The 24142-nt window shown below is 43.4% G+C and overlaps 1 protein-coding gene across 1 annotated transcript; it reads right to left on the reverse strand.

The window, feature by feature from the left end:
- Positions 1-9191: 9191 nt before the first annotated feature.
- LOC132216090 (zinc finger protein 883-like) lies at positions 9192-18936 on the reverse strand. Its single transcript, XM_059665172.1, has 3 exons — positions 18492-18936; positions 17507-17633; positions 9192-10967 (listed from the first exon to the last, which is right to left on the reverse strand). The coding sequence occupies exons 1-3, from the start codon at positions 18690-18692 to the stop codon at positions 9217-9219; spliced, it is 2079 nt and encodes a 692-aa protein (XP_059521155.1). The 5' UTR covers positions 18693-18936; the 3' UTR covers positions 9192-9216.
- Positions 18937-24142: the final 5206 nt, after the last annotated feature.

A 24142-nucleotide genomic window follows, 5' to 3' on the forward strand; every position in this document is an offset into this window, starting at 1 on the left:
GACCAGAATTGAAGCTGGGACCCTTGAGTCCACAGGCCAACGCTCTATCCACTGAGCCAAACTGGTTCGGCAGGAGGTTTTAAATATATAGAAAAGTTCACAAGATTGCCAAGTCAGTGTGGCTCAGGGGTTGAGTGCTGACCTAGTAGGGGCTGTGCAGGAGGTGGCCTATCAGTGGTTCTCTCTCATCATTGATGTTTCTATCTCTCTCTCTCTCTCCTTTCCTTTCCTCTCCGAAATCAATAAGAATATATATTTCTTTTTATTTTAAATATGTATTTATATATCTTATATAAATATATTTTTATTGACTTCAGAGAAGGCAGAGATAGAAACATCAATGATGACAGAGATATATTTTTATTGACTTCAGAGAAGGCAGAGATAGAAACATCAATGATGACAGAGAATCATCATTGATGAGAGAGAACCACTGATCAGCTGCCTCCTGCATGCCCCCCAAGTGGAGACCCAGCCCCCAACCCGGGCATGTGCCTTTGACTGGAATCAAACCTGCGACCCTTCAGTCCGCAGGCTGACACTCTATCCACTGAGCCAAACTGGCTAGGGCAAGAATATATATATTTTTTAAAGTATACAAGATTGTAAATAAATTGGAAGGTGGTAAATGAAGTTGAAGTACTTTAAGATCCCTGTATTGTTGGAAAAGAGTGTAAAAGTACTACGTAGTCTCTACTGCAGCCATGGGCAAACTACGGCCCATTTGAAATGAATAAAACTAAAAAAAAAAAAAAAAAGACCGTACCCTTTTATGTAATGATGTTTACTTTGAATTTATATTAGTTCACACAAACACTCCATCCATGCTTTTGTTCTGGCCCTCCGGTACAGTTTAAGAACTCATTGTGGCCCTCGATTCAAAAAGTTTGCCCACCCCTGCTCTAGTGTCAGAATGAAAACTAACAGGTGTGTTAAATACATAATTTCTATGCTTATGGATGGGGAAATATAATTTGAAAACATCACCCGAGCTCTGGCAGGGATGTTCAGTTGGTTAGAGCATCACCCCAATAAACCAAGGTTGCGGATTCAACCTCCTGTCAGGCCACATACCAGAATCAAGCAATGAATGCATAAATAAGGGGAATAACAAACTGGCCCTGGCCAGTGTGGCTCAGTTGGAGCATCATCTCAAAAGGTGGTGGGATCTATTCCCAATCAGGACACAAACCCAAGTGGCAGGTAAGGTCGAGTGCAGGAGGCAGCCGATCAACGTCTGTCTCTGTTTCTCTCTCTCATCAACAAACAAAAAGAAAAACACCAGCCGAAACCGGTTTGGCTCAGTGGATAGAGCGTCGGCCTGCGGACTGAAAGGTCCCGGGTTCAATTCCGGTCAAGGGCATGTACCTTGGTTGCGGGCGCATCCCCGGTGGGGAGTGTGCGGGAGGCAGCTGATCGATGTTTCTCTCTCATCGATGTTTCTAACTCTCTGTCTCTCTCCCTTCCTCTCTGTAAAAATTCAATAAAATATATTCAAAAGAAAAACACCAAACTGATATCTTCATCTCACTACTCTCTAAAAATCAACACATATTTTTAAAATACCATCCCAAATAAGGCAAAAAAATAAATAAAAATAAACAATATACAGAAAAGAGAACAATGTATCAAGTAAAATGCATGTAGATGATTTGGTTTAAACGAAGCATAGGACCTGGCTGGTGTGGCTCCATTGGATGAGTGTCGTCCCATGTGCCAAAGGATTGCATGTTCGATTCCTAGTTAGGGCACATGCCCAGGTTCCCGGCCTGATCCCCCGTGGTGGGCATGTAGGAGGCAGCAGATCAATGGTTATCTCTCATCATTGATGTTTCCATCTCCATCCCCCTATCCCTTCCTCTCTCTGAAATAAATAAAAACATATTTTAAAAAATCATTTTGGATGACAACTATCAATCTCGATGGGAGAGGTACATCAATAAAATTTGAAGATACAGGAAAATTTCTCAACAAGTTATGGAAAAATATTCTAAACAGCCCACATAAAGCACACTATAGAGCTAATTATAGTCGCCGGAGGAAATGTAAAGAGTACTCTTCTCTGAGTGACTACATGAAACTTTGGAAAAGTTTTTGCATCACCTATTTAGACTGAAGTTACACACACCTAAGACACAGCATATTCATTCTGAGGTATTCATCTTATCTATTTTCTCCCCCCGCCAAAAGAAAGTAAGGGCACTTTTGCACCAGAAAACATGTACATGAATTTTCATGGCAGCAGCATTCCTAACAATCCAGACTGCAAACAATACAAGTTCAATTAACAGTAGGAAAATCTTCCATACGCTCAAACTATGGCATGCTATGGGGAAAATACCACCTTGGCCCAGCTTGCAAACTAAAAATGCTTATAATGTTTTTATATTTTATTTAGTTAGTATTTTTTCAGGTTTTAAGATAATGTGTGTTTTTTTAAAATATATTTTTACTGATTTCAGAGAGGAAGGGGGAGGGAGAGAGAGAGAAACATCAATGATGAGAGAGAATCACCTATTGGCTGCCTCCTGCACACCCACACGGGGGATCGACCCCACAACCCAGGCATGTGCCCTTGACCAGAATCAAAACTGAGACTGGTCAGTCCCCAGGCTGACACTCTATCCATTGTGCCAAACCGGCTAGGGCAGCGGTTCCCAATCTGTGGTTCACGACCCCTTTGGGGGTCGAACGACCCGTTCACAGGGGTCGCCTAAGACCATCGGAAAACATATATAATTACATATTGTTTTTGTGATTAATCATTATGCTTTAATTATGTTCAATTTGTAACGATGAAAATACAACCTGCATATCAGATATTTACATGACGATTCATAACAGTAGCAACATTACAGTGATGAAGTGGCAAAGAAAATATTTGTACGGTTGGGGGACCCCACAACATGAGGAACTGTATGGAAGGGTCACGGCGTTAGGAAGGTTGAGAACCGCTGCCCTAGCGGGTTTGGCTCTGTGGGCAGAGTGTGGCCACGGACTGAAGAGTTTCCATCTCAACTGTGGTCAAAGGCCAGTACCTGGGCTGCAGGCTCAATCCCTGGCCCTGGTCCAATCGCTGTCTCCCTCACATAGACGTTTCTTTCTTTGAAAAAAAAAAAAAAAATCCTTTATTGATTTTTCTCAGAGAGGAAGGGAGAGGGATAGAGAGTCAGAAACATCGATGAGAGAGAAACATCGGTCAGCCGCCTCCTGCACATCTCCCACTGGGGATGTACCCGCAACCCAGGCACATGCCCTTGACCGGAATCGAACCCGGGACCCTCTGGTCCGCAGGCCGACGCTCTATCCACTGAGCCGCACTGGTCAGGGCTCACATAGATGTTTCTTATTTAAAAACAAAAACGAAAAAGGGAAATACAACTTTTGAAATGGCACGACCGCCCTTGTCCCTGTGTCCAGCCGGGGAGTGAACCTCAAGCCGCCCACCAGCCCGGGGTCCTGGGCGACCACAGCTTCCGCCTCACGAGACTCTGAGCACGGCCCCGTGTTCACCCTCAAACCCGGCCCCGCCGCCCCGCGCGGCGGCACCCACCTCACCGAGAGGGACCTGCACAGGCCACGGCGGGCGGGACACGCCGTCCGTCTCTCCCGGCCCCGAACCCCCGGGGGACCCCAAAGTGACCCCACCCGCAGGCGGGAGCGTCACACCTGCTTCCTCCCAAGCACCTTGGCGCCCCCACCTCGACCGCCGCCGGGAATCCCACGGGCCCGGCCGCACCCCTTCCACCCTGGGCTGCGTCACCTGTGAGACCAAACTTCAACTCAGAAACAAAACTTTTTTTTTTTTCCTCTAAAAACTTCAAGGGGAAAAAGAGCACACTTTCCTGCTAAACCTCACACGCCCGCGAACGGATTCAGACGCTGGGATCTTCGCCCAGGTATGGCGCCACTACGGTGGCCGAGGAGGATCTGAACAAACCGAGCGATTTCCGCGGTGCCCCTCCCCCTACCCTTCCCCCGGAAGCAATATGTCCGCCCCCAGGGCGCGCGCGCCGCCCCGGGGGCCGCCATGTCGGGGGGCCTGACTGCCGTACGGAGCGCGGGGCCCGGGTTCGGGACCAGCACCTGCGGGTGCTGGCAGGTGAGAGGCACCCGAGAGGGTCTCCCTGCCCCGCACGTGTTCTCTGGTGGAAAATGAGTGTATTTTGTGAGATTGGAGCTTCTCAGGGGAAATACAGAGCGAATTCAATGCTGTTTGGCGGGCTGGGCCAAGAAGTCACGCGGCCGCTGACTTTATTTTAGTTTGTGTAAATGAAACTTAAAAAAAAAATTTTTTAGCCCTCACCAGTTTGGCTCAGTGGATAGAGCGTCGGCCTGCGGACTGAAAGGTCCCGGGTTCGATTCCGGTCAAGGGCATGTACCTGGGTTGCAGGCACATCCCCAGTGGGGAGTGTGCAGGAGGCAGCTGGTCGATGTTTCTCTCTCATCGATGTTTCTGGCTCTCTTTCCCTCTCCCTTCCTCTCTGTAAAAAATCAATAAAATATATTTTAAAAAAAAAAAATTTTAGCCGAAACCAGTTTGGCTCAGTGGATAGAGTGCCGGCTTGCTGACTGAAAGGTCCCAGGTTTGATTCCAGTCAGGGGCATGTACCTTGGTCGCGGGCACATCCCCAGTAGGGGGCGTGCAGGAAGCAGCTGATTGATGTTTCTCTCTCATTGAGGTTTCTAACTCTCTATCCTTCTCTGTAAAAAAATCAATAAAATATATTTTTAAAAAAGAAAAATAGGTTTGAATTATGCTCATTAATTTGTGCAGTTATTCAGTGTCTGGTAAGTTAATGTTCAAGAAAAATATTAATTTTTATTAAAATGTTCTATTATTTTAACGATTACTCATTTATTCCAGCCCTTTGTATTCAGCATGTCTCTAACATAATCAATGGAGATGTCTGGGACATACAAGAAAAAAGGTACCAAGAAACAATGGATTAAGAAAATAAGAATCTGGCCCTAGCGGCTTTGGCTTCGTGAATAGAGCATCATCCTGTAGACAGAAGGGTCCTGGGTTTGATTCTGGACAAGAGCACTTACCTCAGTTGCAGGACCCTAGTCCAGGCTCCTGTAGGAGGCCACCAATCGATGTTTCACTCTCATTGATATTTCTCTCTGTCTTTCCCTCTCTTCCACTCTCTCTAAAAATAAATGGAAAAATATCCTCAGGTGAGGATCAAATATATATATATATATATATATATATATATATATATATATATATATATATATATATATATATATATATATATATAGTCATTTGAATAATGAAAGAACCAGAGGAAGGGGTGATTTCCCTGAGAGTCCCAATGATATTCGGGAATCTGGGATTCAAATCCAAAATGCCTAACTCAGGGCACGGGCAATCTGATCACTGCCCCCCATTTCCCTCTGCACTGGCTTTGGGACTCTAAAACACCCTGCCCACCCTGATGCCATCTGGTCCACCTGAGACCTGTTCTAACGCAAGAACCCCCATGACAGGAGACCAAGAAAATGGAGAGCTCTACCAAGCAAGGGTGTATCGCATTACCAAATGACAGGACTTGTGAACGTGATGGAGAATGTTAGTAGTGCAGATTAAAATTAAAAGTGTCCATTGCATTGTGCGGACCAGGAGAAAAGTATATATATATCATTCCAATACGAAAAACCTTTATTCCATCAAGCCAAAAAGGCACCAGATGAAATTCCAACTTCCATCTTGGTTGTTTCACTCTCTTTTTGCTAAACAGCCAAAACTCACAGCAGATTAGGCAGAAACTATGACCAAACATTTTAACAGAGATACAGAGGTAGCAAAAACACACCCCAGAAAGGGCTCACTGTAAATCCTTAGGAGAAAGCAATAAAACAACAGTGTGGTAGCATGACAAAGTTTTAAGAGATGTTTAAATAAAAAAAAAAAAAAAGATTGACCAAACCAACTATTGTCTAGTGTGTGGAGGAACTGAATCCCTCATACACTGTTGGAGAAATGGAAACAGGTCAATCAGTTTTGATCACAACTTGCAAATCTCTGTACGTTAAACATTCACCTACCCTACAACTTAAGACTATGTACTGAGTTATTGACAAGGGCAAGTGAAACATAGCCACATAAAAAATTATACAGAAAAGTTTGTAGACTTCATTTCAAACCCTTATTTTAAATAGTCAAAAACAACCATCTCGAATGAAGAAACTAATTATGATATATTTGAAGATTAAAATATTTCTCAAAGTTGAGCTACTATTGTGTCATTAATAAATCTCTAAAGATTTACACAATGTAATCAAAAGCAGAAAAAATACTGTCATTCCCATCATGTAAAACTTAGAAATTACAAAGGTATTAAAATGGAATGTAAATCAATGGTTACTTGGAAAGTTGTGAGGGGCAGAGAGATTCAAATAGAACAGGCAGAAAATTCAGTGACATACATGGTCAATGTTGACTACAGTGATGGAATCACTTAATTCCATATGTGAAGACTCCTCAAATATTATATTTGCCATATGTCATTTATTAAAAATTAAAACGTTTTAGCCAAAACTGGTTTGGCTCAGTGGATAGAGCGTCGGCCTGCGGACTGAAAGGTCCCAGGTTTGATTCCGGTCAAGGGCATGTACCTGGGTTGCAGGCACATCCCCAGTAGGAGATGTGCAGGAGGCGGCCGATCGATGTTTCTGACTCTCTATCTCTCTCCCTTCCTCTCTGTGAAAAATCAATAAAATATATTTTTAAAAAAATTAAAACGTTTTAAAACTGGCTAAAGGTAAAAGAAGTTTGCATATCCAACTTTTTGGGGAAAATAGATTTGACACATTGAAAGTCAGTCTACATTCTCATGCCCTGTGAAAGAGACCTTCCTCAGTGACAGTGAACAATGAAGGACTCTCACCCAAACCAACGGGAATGCTCGCAGGGTCACAAGTCACATCCTGGAATGCACAGACCTTTAGATTATTTTCAATGACAATGACTGCATCCACAGAAAACACGTTTCGAGTAACACAGATTTGTGTACATGCCACCCTGCTGTCTGTTCCTCGGAACATTTCTGGATGTAGGTTTACAAGAGGCTCATTCCATCTAGCTGGCAGCAATCTTTCCCAACACCATGTAGGCCAGCCCCTAATCCCTTTGGTCCTCCAACTGGGTGACCATCACCCATGGGATTTTGGACATTAGGGCAAATAACCTTTTGTAAGACCTGGGCAAGAGATACCCCTGCAAACATGGACAATAATTCATGTTCCTTCCAGAAGGATCTGAGGTTGTCACAGCTAACCACTCTTTGGAGTGATCTCCTGAAACTCATACCATCAGGCTTAAGATGAGGACTGGAGAGCTCAGTCTTTCCTAGGAAAAGAGGGGAGCAATACACATCTGGCCTAAACTGCTGAGCTAATTTCTGCACCATGTCATTCTCCCACAGGCAGGGAAAGTTTGAGCTGCCCATAAAGTTGTTCACATGCTTGTAGTATCCAAATCTGTTTATAATCTACCACAGACAGTAAATAGAACACCCAAGATTAAAGATTTAGAAAGTCGCCCTGGCCGGTTTGGCACAGTGGATAGAGCGTCGGCCTGCGGATCAAAGGGTCCCGGGATCAAAGGGTCCCGGGTTCGATTCCGGTCAAGGGCGTGTGCCTTGGTGGCGGGCACATTCCCAGTGGGGAGTGTGCAGGAGGCAGCTGATCGATGTTTCTCTCTCATCGATGTTCCTAACTCTCTATTCCTCTCCCTTCCTCTCTGTAAAAAAATCAATAAAATATATAAAAAAAAAAAAAAGTCTTAGAAAGTCCTTCACTATTTTACAACCAAAGGGATAAGAGCCTGGCAGTTCCTGAATCAGTGAATTGACCAATCAAAAAATTTGTCAGTGTTATTTAGAAAAAGTCTGCCCCTGGGAAAAACAGTTATTCTGTAAACTGCTCGCTGAACTCAGGTGAGGTTCTCTGGGGACAACACTGAGTCAGGTCCATATGGCAACTAGTCAGAGTGAGAGGAAATAAGACCTCCTACAAGCTCAGGCTGCTCCCAATTTTCTCAAACAAATCAGAGAACAGAGTTGGCTTCCCTGAGCACATGAGGATGGTGATTGACACAATCTGTGAATACCTTGTAGGTGGAACAGCAACAGAAATATGTAGTGACAGCCCAGCCGATATAGCTCAGTGGTTGAGCCTCAACCTACGAATCAACCAAGAGGTCACAATTTGAACCTGAGTCAGGGCACATGCCCCTATTTCAGGCTGGATCCCCAGGTTGGGGCATGCAGGAGGGAGACAATCAAAGATTCTCTTTCTTCATTGCTGTTTCCATCTATCACTCCTGATCCCTCTCCCTTTCTCTCTGAAATAAAAAAAACATTTTTTTTAAAAAAGGTCTACAGATGTTGTCATCCGAGTGACAGGAGATAGTTGTAAAAAAAAGTTATATAGCAACATGGATTTGGGAAGGCACCTGTGTAAATTACAAATTGTAACATACATGCCAGGCTGGTGTGCGTCAGTGGTTGAGCAACACCATATGAACCAGGAGGACTCAGTTCGGTTTCCGCTCAGGGTACAAGCCTAGGTCACAAGCTCAATCTCCAGTATGGGCATGCAGTAGGCAGCTGATCAGTGATTCTCATAATTGATGTTTCTCTCTCTCTCTCTCCCTCCCTCCCTCATCCTCTCTGAAATCAATAAAAACATTAACAATAAGTGCAACATACATACACATGCTTTCACCAAAGTAAAATATATTGGGAATCTTCCTACTGTTGATGATTGAATGTATGAGATTCAATTCAAACAAGTGGGGCTTCAGAGTTTACTACATTATCATTAGGAGCAAACTAAAAAACTATGCATTTCCTGAGTATGTAAGACCTTCCTCCAATGTGAATTCTTAAGTATGGAGTAAGGTTAGAACTTTTTTTTTTTTTTTAATATATTTTATTGATTTTTTACAGAGAGGAAGGGAGAGAGATAGATAGAAACATGGATGGGAGAGAAACATCGATCAGCCGCCTCCTGCACATCTCCCACTGGGGATGTGTCCGCAACCCAGGTACATGCACATCTCCCACTGGGGATGTGCCCGCAACCCAGGTACATGCCCTTGACCGGAATCGAACCTGGGACCCCTCAGTCCGCAGGCCGACGCTCTATCCACTGAGCCAAACCGGTTTCGGCACGGTTAGAACTTTGCTTCAAAGATTTCCCATATTAACTACACACATAAAGCCTTTCTCTAGTGTGAACTCTCTGATGAGAATGAAGGCCATAGGTCGCAGCAAAAGATTTTCCACATTCACTGCACTCATAAGGCTTTTCTCCAGTGTGAACTCTCTGATGACAGCGAAGGGTATAGAATCTGGTAAAAGATTTCCCACATTCACGACACTCATAAGGCCTTTCTCCAGCGTGAACTTTTTGATGGTAATGGAAGCCAGTGATACTGGCAAAAGACTTCCCACATTCACCACACTCATAAGGCCTTTCTCCAGTGTGAACTCTCTGATGACAATGGAGGCCACTGCGAGAGGTATAAGATTTCCCACATTCATTGCAAACATAAGGTTTTTCACCAGTGTGAACTCTTTGATGACGATGAAGGGTAACTTTCCAAGTAAATGATTTTCCACATTCACCACACTCATAAGGTTTTTCTCCAGTGTGAACTCTCTGATGGCAACGGAGGCCACTGTGAGAGGTATAAGATTTCCCACATTCATTGCAAACATAAGGCCTTTCTCCAGTGTGAACTCTCTGATGACGATGAAGGGTAACTTTCCAAGTAAATGATTTCCCACATTCACTGCACTCATAAGGCCTTTCTCCAGTGTGAACACTCTGATGATAATGTAAGCCAGTGCTACTGGCAAAAAACTTCCCACATTCACTGCATTCATGAGGCCTTTCCCCAGTGTGAACTTTCTGATGTTGATGAAAGCGAGAGCTAGTGATAAAAGATTTCCCACATTCACTGCACTCATAAGGCTTTTCTCCTGTGTGAAATCTCTGATGACAACGCAGGCCATTGCTATCGGTAAAAGATTTCCCACATTCATTGCACACATAAGGTCTTTCACCAGTGTGAACTCTCTGATGACGACAAAGGTTAACTTTCCAAGTAAATGATTTCCGACACTCGCTGCAATCATAAGGCCTTTCTCCAGTGTGAACTCTCTGATGACGATGAAGGTGAGTGCTGGCGATAAAAGATTTCCCACATTCACTGCACTGATAAGGCCTTTCTCCTCTGTGAACTCTCTGATGATAACGGAAACCATTGCTGGTGGTAAAAGTTTTCCCACACTCACTGCACTGATAAGGCCTATCTCCGGTGTGAATTTTCTGATGACAATGAAAGCCAGTGCTACTGGTAAAGGATTTCCCACATTCGTTGCACCAGAAACAGTCTTTTCCAGTATGGACACCCTTGTCCTGAAGAAACGTGTGATTACAGCCATTGGCTTTCTTACATTCTTTTCTGGAGCAATAAGTTTTTCTCTTTGGAAACGTCACCCCACACATCGAGATGTCATTTCGCCTGTCCCTGGTCTGAGTAGCCTCTTGCTGGGGATGTCCTGACTCAGTACGGATGTCCTGCCCCACCTCTCCACAGGTAAAAAGCTTCTGAGACACATTGAAATGGCAGCCCTTTGCCAGTGAGATGCTGTTCATATTTCTTTTCAAAGGCTTCTCTCTGCAGTGCTGCTCCTGGTGCCGGTGAAATTGTGCATGGAAATGAAATTGCTTTGTACATGCCCCACACCTCAACAGTATCTGCCCGTGTTGTAATTCCTGCTGCTCAGTCAAGTGGAAAATGTTTCTCAAGACTAGTCCACAACTCTCACAGGGGTGGTGGCTCTTCTGGGAAGACAAAGCTAACTTGGGATTCTTTGCCTGTGACACTCTTACAGCAACGTTCTCTTCAAGCTGTGCCTCCACACTCCCTGCTCTACAACAGCAACCTAAAAAACAAAAAAAGAAAATGCAGGTGAAGTACATGGTGATCTTAGCAGGAAGAGATATCCTCATCACACTGGCCATCTGTCACAGCCAGGCATGATTCTACGGGATGATTTTCGAGACCAGTGAGTTAGACTCTGACAAAATGGTGGTTATACATTACCTGACCCCTAAAGTCAGTCAATAGTGGAGATACTATGAAGGGAGGGGCCTGAGGATAGGATGGGACACAAACAAGAGATACAGGGTCCACTAGTTATCCCTTTTCAAACAGCTTCCTGTAGGACCTTTCATACCAATGACACAAGTCTGTGTGGACTAATCTGAATGTGCTCCAACACATAAAAATCCATTGTATTTCAGCAAATGACGCGTAAAGTTAATGTAATGTGCACACACCAAGGCTCTCAAGACATGAAACAAAGTTGGAGTGCAGTAAAGAGGAACCTGTGAAGCAAGCAGTTCGGATGCAAACTTTAGAGAGGTGAAGATTATTCACGAGCTGGGAATCCAAGTAGAAATAGTAACTATTAGAGCTGAGTAGTTGTGCCTTAGCTGGTGTGGCTCAGTTGGTTGGGAATGGTCCTGTGCCTGGAAAGTTTGCCAAATAGAAATCCGGTCAGGACACATGACCAGGCTGCAGGTGCAACAACTGTTTGGGCTGCAGTTTCTTTAGGATTTCTATCATCTGTATCCCATGTAATTGCTGAACTGGGTTTTAAGGGGAGGTATTATTATACAGGAAGCAATTAACCAATGTTTCTCTGTCACAACGATGTCTCTCTCTCTCTCTCTCTTCCTCTGTATCCAAAATCAATAAAAACATATTTAAAAAGGAACTAAGTAGTTGGCTTTCAATAATAAGCAATAACAAGTAAAATGGCCCCAACCGGTTTGGCTCAGTGGAGAGAGTGTTGGCCTGCGGACTGAAGGGTCCCAGGTTCGATTCTGGTCAAGGGCATGTACCTTGGTTGTGGGCACATCCCCAGTAGGGGGTGTGCGGGAGGAAGCTGATCGATGTTTCTTTCTTATCGATGTTTCTAACTCTCTATCCCTCTCCCTTCCTCTCTGTAAAAAATATATATATATAAAAGAACAAGTAGAATGGGGTAAAGAACTGGCAACAGTAACAAACCCATGTTGAACAAAATGGGTTCCTAATTATGGCCTTAACAAAGCTCTGGTGTCAACAGCCCTTCACCATGGCAAGACTGTCTCTGGGTCCACTTTGCAATGGATGGAATCATATTTGTCCTGCGATGCACAAATAATACCTCCCCTTAAAACCCAGTACAGCAATTACATGGTATACAGATGATAGAAATCCTAAAGGAAAACCTGAAAAGATGGATGGTCAGCATTGTGGTAGAACAAGAGAACACGAAAGGAAACAAACACTGTAAAAAAAATAAAAGGACAAAAGAAAAAAACACTATGTGACACCAGCAATATGGCAAAGTAGAAATAGAAGAATTTATCTCCCTACCAGAACAAGTAGGCCCCTATCCACAAACAAAGAAAAACCCCACTGCAAATGGAATAAGAGCTCACTAATGACAAACGGCAATGCAGAAGAGCAAAAAGGGGAGAACTGCATAGAAAGGATGATTGGGAAGATGGGTGATCAAATATATCTGAAGATAGGTCAAACATATTAACACAAGAGTCAGAGTTACCTCATTGACACTAGTGGCTTGTTCTGTTAAAAACACTGGAAATTTTTGTTTTGAAAAACCACAAAAGCCAATATAACATCTGTGATCTCCTCAAAATTTACACACCAAAGGACTCTCTAGAGCAGTGGTTCTCAACTTTCCTAATGCTGTGACCCTTTAATACAGTTCCTCATTTTGTGGTGACCCCCAATTTCATTATTACAAATTGAACATAATTAAAGCATAGTGATTCATCACAAAAACAATATGTAATTATATATGTGTTTTCCGATGGTCTTAGGCAACCCCTGTGAAAGGGTCGTTCAACCCCCAAAGGGGTCACGACCCACAGGTTGAGAACCGCTGCTCTAGAGCTTGTTGGCATGAATTATAAATAAATAAATAAAATAACGACGACAGACTTCACAAATCTGTAAAGGAGATGTGAATGATCAAGTGCATGCGCTCTCACAGGTCCCTGTACAGATTCAATGCAAACTGAACTTCACCAAGACACAGCATAATGAAAGTATCAGAAAATCAAAGGCAGAGACAACTGTGAAAGCACAAAGAAGAGAAACTCACTGCACACAGGGAAACGCCCAAATAAGGGAATTAGTAGATTTCTCCAAAGACATCTTGCAGTCTAAGAGGAAATACAATGATATATCCAAAATACTTCATGGGCCTGGCTGGTGTTGCTCATTGGTTGAGTTTCGACTCAGGAATCAAGAAATCATGGTTCGATTCCCGGTCAGGGCCCATGCTGGAGCTGCCGGCTCCATCCCAAGGGGGCATGAAGGAGACAGCCAATCAATGTTTCTCTCTCTTTGGTGTTTCTATAGCTATATCTCTCCCTCTTCCGCTCTCTCTAAAAAGAAATGAAAACATATTTTCAAAAAATATTCTATGAAAACCATTAATACTTTATCCAAAAAAACCTATTCTTTAGAAAGAAGAAGAAATAGCTTTTCAGACAAACAAAACCTAAGGAAGTTGATTGCCACTCAACCTGACTTATTAGAACTGTCAAAAAAAGTTCTTCAAGATGAAATGAAAGAACATTAAATAGAAACAAGAATACATAGCAAAATGTAAATCTCCCTCATAAAGTCAAGAATGGAATAAAATTCACAATATTGTAACATGCATTGGTGGAATTACATTATGAAACTATTATAAAGGTTAAAATTGCAAACTAGTAAAAATACCGAAGCTAATAATGTGTACCTTAGAAAATGACCAATATGAAAATATGTGAAATGTGACATCAAAAACATGTAAAGGGGTATGTGGTGGAGAGTCAAAAGGTAGAATTTTTACAAGAAATTGAAGGTGTTGTCAGGATAAAACAGATTATAAAGAGTATGAGTTGTTTTATGTAAGTCTTTTGGAAACCACAAGTAAAAACCTATGTAATAGATATACAAAAGAGAAAGGAGTAAATAATTATAAAGAATTATCACATCACAAAGGAAAATCACAAAACAGGAAGACAAAGGAAATACAAAAGAGCCAGAAACCAGAAACGATGTTGAAGTGGCAATAGTAGGTCCTAAAACAAATTCCCAAATCACAAGACAGTGACTGAAAGGATAAAAACAAAACAACAACAATAACCACAAACCAGAGGCAATATATGCTGCCTACAAGATACACTGAAAATTTATGGACACCAATAGGCCGAAGAGAATGAGACGCAAAAAATATTCCATGCAAATGAAACGCAAAAAAGGCTGGGGTAGTTCTATCAGACAAGGCAGACTACCTCAAAAACTGTCACAAAGAGACAAATTCATTACAGAATGATAAATAAGTTAATTCATCAAGAGGATGACAATTTTAAGTATTATGCACCAAAGAACTTAGCAACTAAGTATAGAAAGCAAATAATATCAGAAATGAAGACAGAGCCGAAGCCGGTTTGGCTCAGTGGATGGAGCGTGGGCCTGCGGACTGAGGGGTCCCGGGTTCGATTCCGGTCAGGGGCATGTGCCTGGGTTGCGGGCATATCCCCAGTGGGGGATGTGCAGGAGGCAGCTGATCGATGTTTCTCTCTCATCGATGTTTCTAACTCTCTGTCTCTCTCCCTTCCTCTCTGTAAAAGGTCAATAAAGTGTATTTAAAAAAAAAAAAAAAAAGAAAAAAAAAGAAATGAAGACAGAAAAAGAAACCCAATGTTAGTAGAGATCATTCCACTTCAATAATAGGTAAATCATCCCATCAAAAGGCAACAGGGAATAATGGAAGTTTCACCAGACTTTAGACCAGTGATGGCGAACCTATGACTTGCGTGTCAGAGATGACACGCGAACTCATTTTTTCGGTTGATTTTTCTTTGTTAAATGGCATTTAAACATATAAAATAAATATCAAAAGTATAAGTCTGTGTTTTACTATGGTTGCAAATATAAAAAATTTGTGACACGGCACCAGAGTTAAGTTAGGGTTTTTCAAAATGCTGACACGCTGAGCTCAAAAGGTTCACCATCACTGCTTTAGACCAAACAGAATGAATAAATATATATAGAACAATCCATCCTAATGCAGAACATGCAGTCTCATCAAGTGCACATGAAACATTCTCTAGGAAGATCACATATTAGGTCAAAAAAATAAGTCTCAAACTTTGAGAAGCAATCATGTCAAGTATCTTATGTGATCACAATGTACGAAACTAGAAATCAACTTTAGTTTCAAGATGGAAAATTCACAAATATGTTGAACTTAAACAACACACTCCTGAACAATAAGTGGGTGAAAGAAAAAACACAAAAAAGAACTCAAACCTGCCGAAACCGGTTTAGCTCAGTGGACAGAGCGTCGGCTTGCGGACTGAGGGGTCCCGGGTTTGATTCCGGTCAGGGGCATGTGCCTGGGTTGCGGGCATATCCCCAGTGGGAGATGTGCAGGAGGCGGCTGAATGATGTTTCTCTCTCATCGATGTTTCTGACTCTCTATGTCTCTCCCTTCCTCTTTGTAAAAAATCAATAAAATATATTTTAAAAAAAAGAACTCAAACCTGGTCAGTGTGACTCAGTGGTTGAGCATCAACCTATGAACCAGGAGGTCACAGTTCGAATCTCAGCGCACATGCATGGATTGTGGGCTGGATCCCCAATGTGGGCTGTGCAGAAGGCAGCCAATCAGTGATTGTCTCTTATCATTCATGTTTCCATCTCTCTCTCTTCCCTTCCTCTCTGAAATCAATAAAAATATGTTTTAAAAAGAACTAAAAAAATAGAGGCAAAGCAAATAGAAACAATCTATCAAAGCTTATGTATAAAATGCATAAAATGCAATTCTAAGAGGATATTTTATAGGGATAAATGCCTACATTAAGAAAAAAGATGTTAAATGAACAACTTAATCTTGCATGTCAGAAAAATAGAAACAAATTAAGAAAGTAAGCCCAAAGCTAGAAGAGGAAAAAAACAATAAATATCAGAACAACATAAATAAAATAGACAAAAGAAAAACAAACATATGAGCCTGGCTGGTATGGCTCAGGGGTTGAGTGTTGACCTACGAACCAGGTTGAACCAGGTCATAGTTCAATTCTCAGTCAGGGCACATACCTGGGTTGAGGCTCGATCCCAGGTAGGAGGAGTGCAGGAGGCAGCCGATCAGTGATTCTCTCTCATCATTGATGTTTCTACCTTTCTCCCTCTCCCTTCCTCTCTCGAATCAATAAAAATATATTGTAAAAAAGAAAAACATATAACAAAGAGCTATTATTAAAAAAATATACAAAATTAGCAAACCTTTAGCTAGACTAAAACAAAAGAGACAAGATTCAAATAAATTTAAAAAGAAATGAAAGAGCCCTAGCTGGTTTGGGTCAGTGGATAGAGTGTCGGTCTGGGGACTGATGGGTCCCAGGTTTGATTCCAATCAAGGGCACATGCCTGGGTTGCTGGCTCAGTCCCCAGTAGGGGGCATGCAAGAGGCAGCCAATCAATGATTCTCATCATTGATGTTTCTATCTCTCTCTCCCTTTCCCTTCCTCCCTGAAATCAATAAAGATATATTTTTAATAATAATAAAAAAGAAATGAAAGATAAGACATCACACCTGACACTATTAACCAAAATGCATCATCAGAAATGTTGGTCATTAACATGACCTTACATAGAGAAAAATGTCCAGATCCCACTATAAACTTCTGAAATTAAGAATCTCTAAATACATTTCAAAAAATGTTAACACTATCTGCAGACTATCAATGCAATATCTCTGCCTAAAAAAAAAATAATTCTACAGACCTTAATTAAAAATATCTTATCACAAAAAAGAAATAATTTCTCAGTAAACACCAGGAAACAGCATCTGAGCCTGCTGGAAAATGGCGACACTAGACTGCCTGAATGCAGGGTTGTCCAAAACAGGGACTTTGGAAAAAACACACACCAAAAAACAAAAACACACACAATATCTGCAAAGAATACTCAAGCCCATGGAAAAAGACATGTGCTTAAATGTATGTAAAAAGAAATTAATATATAAAATATAGAAAGTATTCAAAAGGCATTAGCCAAAAAATATGGTTAAAAAACAGGCTAAGGATGTAGAGACAATTTTCCCCAAAATATGTACAAATGACCAACAGGAATGTAGAAAATGCTTTTCCTGGCTAATCAAGGTGGAATCCATTAGGCTCCCTGCCACACGACCAACCACATATTCTTCCCTATGAGTTCAGTGCAGCAGGTACTGGGGCTGCACAGAGAGAAGCCAGCAGTGCAAGCAAAGGACAGCAACTACCCAGAAAACCGGAAATCACCCAGTGCCCACGGTGCACCTGTGAGGACAGAGCGCACCTGGGAAAAGGAGTCTGGGGAAGTGCAAAGCCAAGTCCAGGTCACCGATGAGAGCGAGGGTCTTACCCAGGGAGGATAGAAGTTCAAAGTTCTCCAGCATCACATTCAGGTACAGCTGTCTCTGACCCTCATCAAGGAGGCTCCATTCCTCCCTGGAGAAGTACAGGGCAATGTCCTCAAAGGTCACCCCAACCTGTCAGAATGGAGAAAATTGAAATGAAAGCTGCCTTTCTGAGAACCTGCCATCCTACTCCTTATACACCTTCCCCCCCTCAACCTCCTCCAGGGCACCCAGTTAGTGTGGACACCAGGCCCTAATGCCAGTGCAGGCTGCTCTCTCATCACAGTCCCATTACTCACTGCATGGCCCTCAGCAGAGCAGCTGGGTTGGGAAGGGGGACAGCACAGAAACACCATCTAAGCTCTGGGCCATGCCTGCAGGACCCCAGCCTTCCTGCCAATCAACACCACTGCAGTCTCCCAGATCCTGCCTCCAGGACAAAGACAAACCTGGGCTCATGCTTCACCTTTAAGTCCCCACACCAGGTCCGGGACCATCAGCTCACACTTCCTCCAGATGTGCACACCACTGGGTAATGTTCATCCCCTTCCCATGTTCAGACCCAGGTTCACTCCCTCAGCTCTGCCCCCTTCCTGCTCTAATGCCACCGGATCTCGCTGGACTCACCCATGAACCCGGCATATGGCGTGTAGAGAGCTTGGAGTCCAGCCCGATCCACGACCACCCCAGGCCCTGATGGACCCACAGCCGGGAAAGCCCGGATTGAGGCTGTGACGTCCTCCCTGCAGCCTCTGATCTTTGCGTCAATAATCACAGCCACATCCCCATGGGAACCTCAGACACTAGTCACCCCCGTCCTCTCTGCCCTGCACCTGCTGTGTCCTCAGAAGACACAACACCCCTTTCTCCCCTCCACCTTCCTCACGGCCCTCCACGCGGGGCTGGGCTGCAGGACGGGACAGGCCCCCGCACCCGGGCTGCCCTGCTCGGTGTGAGGAGGCGTTGGCGGGGCGGCGGTCTCGCACTCACCTCAGCCCCGAGCCTCAGCGCGGGCGCCGCCATCGGACTCTGTGTGCGGAGCGGGGCGGGAGCGGAGGGAGAAGAGGCCGCCGCGGGAAGGGCCGTCCTTTTCCGGGCCCCGGAGCGGGTCAGCTTGGTGACCACGCCGAGCCTCACTCTCGCGTGTGTGCTGTGTGCACCACGATTATCGCCCGTTCTCTGTCGGGGCATCTCCACCGGGACCCACGGATCTGGAGAATCCGACCGGTGCCCACGTAGCTAAGCTGATCCTGGGTGGACACCGGAAGTCCCGCCCCTGCGCCCTGTCCTTCAATGTCAACGCCTTTTCTGACCTTTCATTGGCTCAGCTGGAGGAATGCCACACCAGGTCTTCTGGGTAATGTAGTTTTTGGAGCTCCAGGCTGCAGGTATGCAGGGTTTTCACCCATCAGTCCAGGAGAACAGCCGGACGTCACCTGCAGGAGGGGAGGGGCTAAAAAATCTGGCAAAAGAAAGTTGTCATCGCCCTAGCTGGTTTGCTCAGTGGATAGAGCCTGGGTTCGATTCCGATAGAGCCTGGGTTCGATTCGGGTCAAGGGCACATGCCCGGGTTGCCAGCTCGATCCCGAGTAGGAGGCGTGCAGGAGGCATCCAATCAATGATTCTCTCTCAGCATTCTCTATTTCTTTCCTCTCTGAAATCAATAAAAATATATATTTTTAAAATCCCTTCACCTTTTCCTGGTGAAGGGATTGGAGTCTGTGTAAATGAAAACTCATTATCTGTGAACCCAATACAGCGACTTACTCTAGTATATTTAGTAAAGATGAATGCCTGCATTACGGAATCTGGAAAATTTTATTACACAAATGACCTACTTACACTATCATATATGTATGTGAGAAATATAGCACAAGAATGTAAGACAAACTTTTGAAATAAAAAGAACGAAGATGCATAATATAAACTTTATTTTTTATACTTTTTAGAGAGGGATAGAGAGAAACATCGAGAGAAATGTCCACTGGCTGCCTCCCGCACGCCTCGTACTAGGGATTAAACCCAATATCTGGGCATGTGCCCTGATCAGGAATGGAACATGGGACCTCTTGGTCCATGGGAGGACGCTCAATCCACTGAGCAACACCAGCCGGGCACCTGACTGCCTTACAGAAGGCAGAGCCTGTGGTTTGGGGCCAGTAGCCAGGGAATTGTGTGACGCTCCTGAAATCATTTCATTTCCAGGCAAATGTATGGAAAAAGAGTATATTTCAGAGGCTGGGGCTGAGCGAGGCAAATAAGAAGGGAACTACATTGCGTACGGTGGGCTAGGCAATGAAGTCCTATAGTCTCGGCCTTTATTTTAAACTTTGTATCATATCGTTGTTGTTTTTTTGTTTGTTTGTTTTAAATATATTTTATTGATTTTTTTACAGAGAGGGAGAGGGATAAAGAGTTAGAAACATCAATGAGAGAGAAACATCGATCAGCTGCCTCCTACACACCTACTGGGGATGTGCCTGCAACCCAGGTACATGCCCTTGACCGGAATCGAACCTGGGACCTTTCAGTCCGCAGGCCGACGCTCTATCCACTGAGCCAAACTGGTTAGGGCTCATATTGTTGTTGTTTTTGTTGTTTTTTTTGTTGTTGTTGTTTTAAATAGTCTTGAAACGGGCAGAAGCTCAGGTGTATAGCAGCAGAGAATGAAATCCTGAAAAGAGAAAACATATAGAGAACTCGCAAAACTCAACAATATCAAAACAACCATCCAAATACTTTAGGTATGAGGTCACGAATTTTCTAATACCGAGATTACGGTGACGATGGCACAACTCTAAGCTTACTAAAAGTAAGTTGGACAATTGTGTGCTCAGTGGTTGGGCATTGGCCACTGCACCAGGAGGTTGCTGATTCAATTTCCAATAATGTCACAAGCCATTGTTTAGGGCTTATCCTTGGTAGGGGGTGTGCAGGAGGCAGCAGATTGATGTTGTGGTCTCACATCAGTGTTTCTCTCTCTCTCTCTCTCTCTCTCTCTATATATATATATATATATATACCTTCCTCTCTCTTTAAAAATAAATTTAAAAACAATTCTTTTTTTAAAAAATATATTTTTATTGATTTTTTACAGAGAGGAAGGGAGAGGGATAGAGCGTCAGAAACATCGATGAGAGAGAAACCGACCAGCTGCCTCCTGCTGGGGATGTGCCCGCAACCAAGGTACATGCCCTTGACCGGAATCGAACCTGGGACCCTTCAGTCCGCAGGCCGACGCTCTATCCACTGAGCCAAACCGGTTTTGGCTAAAAACAATTCTTAAAGAAATTATTTCTGCCAGGCTGGTGTACCTCAGTGACTGAGCATTGACCGAGTTGGAATCTGGGTCAGGGCACATGCCCCATTGCAGGCTCCATCCCCAGTAGGGGGCGTGAGGAGGCAGCTAATCAATTATTCTTTCGCATCCTCAAAGTTTCTCTCTGCCCTTCTCCCTTTCTCTAAGTCAATAAAAGCATGTTTTTTAAAAAAACTATATCTAAATATTTCTGAAAAGAAAATATTGGCAACAATGTAACTTATAACAGGTCATTTTTAGTTTCTTCATTACATTTTTCATAAGAGCATTTTGTTTAAAATCAGAAAAGATAGCATTCTATATTTTAAAAATTATTATTACTGCTAGGTCATTAATGTAAGTTTATGGCTTTAAAAGTTAGCATGTGGCTCCTTTCGTCCACAAACCCAATGTAAATCTGGTACCTGATCATTATTCCCAAATTTCAAAACACTGGATATCTAAGAAAATTCAGTAAGAAATGTCGTGTGTAGAAGCGTCTGTAGACGCAAGTGGCAGACCTTCCCCACACGCCACGCGCATCTACTAAAAAAAAATGGTTTCCCTAAGTGGCAGCCCTGGCCAACTTTAAAATCATTTTTCGTGAGAATTTCTCCCTGAAAATATTCAAGAACACCCGAATCTGCAGCAGGATTCCAAAGCTCACCCAGGACCACCCCTCGGACCCGGACCTGTGCTAGGAGCCAGCAAAGGGCCCAGTGGGTGAACTTGGGTGAGTTGCCTCTTGGATCCAGGACCTTCCCTTGCTCGTGATAGAGACTTTATTTGAACTGTGCTTTTATTTTTATTTTTTTAAGATTTTATTGATTTTTTACAGAGAGGAAGGGAGAGGGATAGAGAGCCAGAAACATTGATGAGAGAGAAACATCAATCAGCTGCCTCCTGCACATCTCCCACTGGGGATGTGCCTGCAACCCAGGTACATGCCCTTGACCGGAATCGAACCTGGGACCTCTCAGTCCGCAGGCCGACGCTCTATCCACTGAGCCAAACCGGTTTCGGCTCCCCATTGATTTTTAGAGTGGAGAGGGAGGGAGGAGAAAGAGATGATAGATAGATAGATGGATGGATAGATAGATAGACAGACATTGATGTGAGGGAGACACAGCAATTGGTTGCCTCCAAATACCTTCAAAAGTTTGCTCAGACTCTGCAGATATATTGAAAAAAACAACAAACAGCCCTGGCCGGTATAGCTCAGTGGATAGAGCATCAGCCTGAGCACCAAAGGGTCCCGGGTTTGATTTCGGTCAAGGGCATGTACCTTGGTTGCAGGCTCCTCCCCGGCCCGGGCCCTGATCAGGACTCCTGCAGGAGGCAACCAATCGATGTGTTTCTCTGACCTCAATGTTTCTGTCTGTCTTTCCCTCTCTCTTCCATTCTCTCTAAAAACCAATGGAAAAATATCCTAGGGTGAGGATTAACAAAAACAAACAAACAAATAATCAATAAAGGTGATTAATGTTAAAAAAAAAAAAAAAGGAAAAAACAAACAAACCACAAAACAAACTAAAATTGACACAGGAAGTTGTACCTCCAAGGCTGGGAACTCTCAGACCCCAGCCCTCATTAATACTAAATAGAAGCCTTTACGTGCAAGTGATTTACAGAAATGGGAAGATGTAACTAGACATAGTATCAATTTTAAATGGCCAAGAGGTGGTTGTGCTTGGCTGCTACATTAAATTTTTGCATGCAAAAATTCGGGAAAATGCCAGCTCTAAAATTAAACTGAATGAATGGGAACTGTATCTTGACTTGGAAATTAGAAGCTTCTAAGGAGAGGGACAGATAAATTCTTAAAGAAATTAATAACCAATTTTAGACTTGCTCTTCCCCTCCCTTCGTCTTTCCCTTTCTATCTCCTCCACGCCATTCCATACTGACTGAAGGGAAAAGGAGAATAGAAATCCGAACAGCTCCCTTTGGTGAAAAGCTGGTCTCAGCTAGAGAGGAACTAACAATTGTCCCCACTTTTATGGGGGACCCTGGTGGGTTTGCAATGCAATTCAACTGTTAAAACAGGTAATCCTGGCTATTCTAACCTATTCCAGTGAATATACCTACTGGTTTCTGGGAGCAAAAGCAACGAAATTACTAAATAAGATTCCCAAGTAAACTGTAGAGAAGTCTGTCCATTTTAAGGATTACAGGAAACTAAAATAGGATTTAGGCCCTGACCGGTGTGGCTCAGTGGATGGAGCGTCGGCCTGCGGACTCAAGGGTCCCGGGTTCGATTCCGGTCAAGGGCACGTACCCTGTTTGCGGGCACATCCCCAGTAGGGGGCTCGCAGGAGGCAGCTGGTCGATGTTTCTCTCTCATCGATGTTTCTAACTCTCTTTCCCTCTCCCTTCCTCTCTGTACAAAATCAATAAAATATATTTTTTAAAAAATAAAAATAAATAAAATAGGATTTAGAAAAAGGAAACAAAAGGAAAGGGGATTACTCCCGGGACGTTTCCCCTTCTCATCGGTCGTTTGGAAGAAGTTCAAGTTACAAAAAAGGAAGCCACTGAGGTCCCAGAGGATACTGGGGACTACTTTATTTGTTCTTAACCACACCCAACTAATTGCTTTCTCCAGTCAGAGTAAAGCTTCTGTACCAGGGACAGGGATAGTTAGCCAATGTCTGTTTTTAAATCAAAACCTGTTTCCTTCCAATGAGAAGTCAGTGATGCCCACTGTGGACAAAAGGGGCCACACGCTGACCTGACAAGCTCAGGGAAGGCCTGCGTGGCAGCCTAGCAGACTCCGAGACCCAAAATAACCACAAAGGATGGTCTGAAATTAAACTTTGACTAAAAGCAGTGATGGTGGGCAGTTATGTCCTAGGCCAGTATCGTCACTGACAAGATCAACTTTGATCCTTACTGAGCCCATTTGCCTTTTGCCTCTAAGATAACATTCCTTTGAAGTGTCTGGGTAACTTGTAACTTCCCTTTTTCTGGAACCCCTGGGGCACAACCAAATGTTCTGGGCGCCAGGGCAGATACTACAAATTCCTTCATTATCATGTTGATTGATCCTGCACCCACCTAAGTGTGTGTCCATCATTTTACTTTTTATCCTATCACAGAGGTTTCCCCGCTTTGCTTAAACCCACCTCCTTAATCTATCACCAACGAATTTCATGCAACCCACCTACATTCCTCCTTATAAATACAAATGTAACCCCTCCATTCTCTGGAGCACTATCTCAATTCATTGAGGTTCTGCTTCCCGGCATATGTCGACAGTTTGGCTCAAATAAGCTCACAAAAATTCTTTACAGGTTTCAATGGTTTTTTACGTTAACACCACTAAGGCTTTTTCCAGAAGGAT

Source organism: Myotis daubentonii, chromosome 15 (genome assembly GCF_963259705.1).
Source record: "Myotis daubentonii chromosome 15, mMyoDau2.1, whole genome shotgun sequence".
Taxonomy (NCBI): Eukaryota; Metazoa; Chordata; class Mammalia; order Chiroptera; family Vespertilionidae; genus Myotis; species Myotis daubentonii.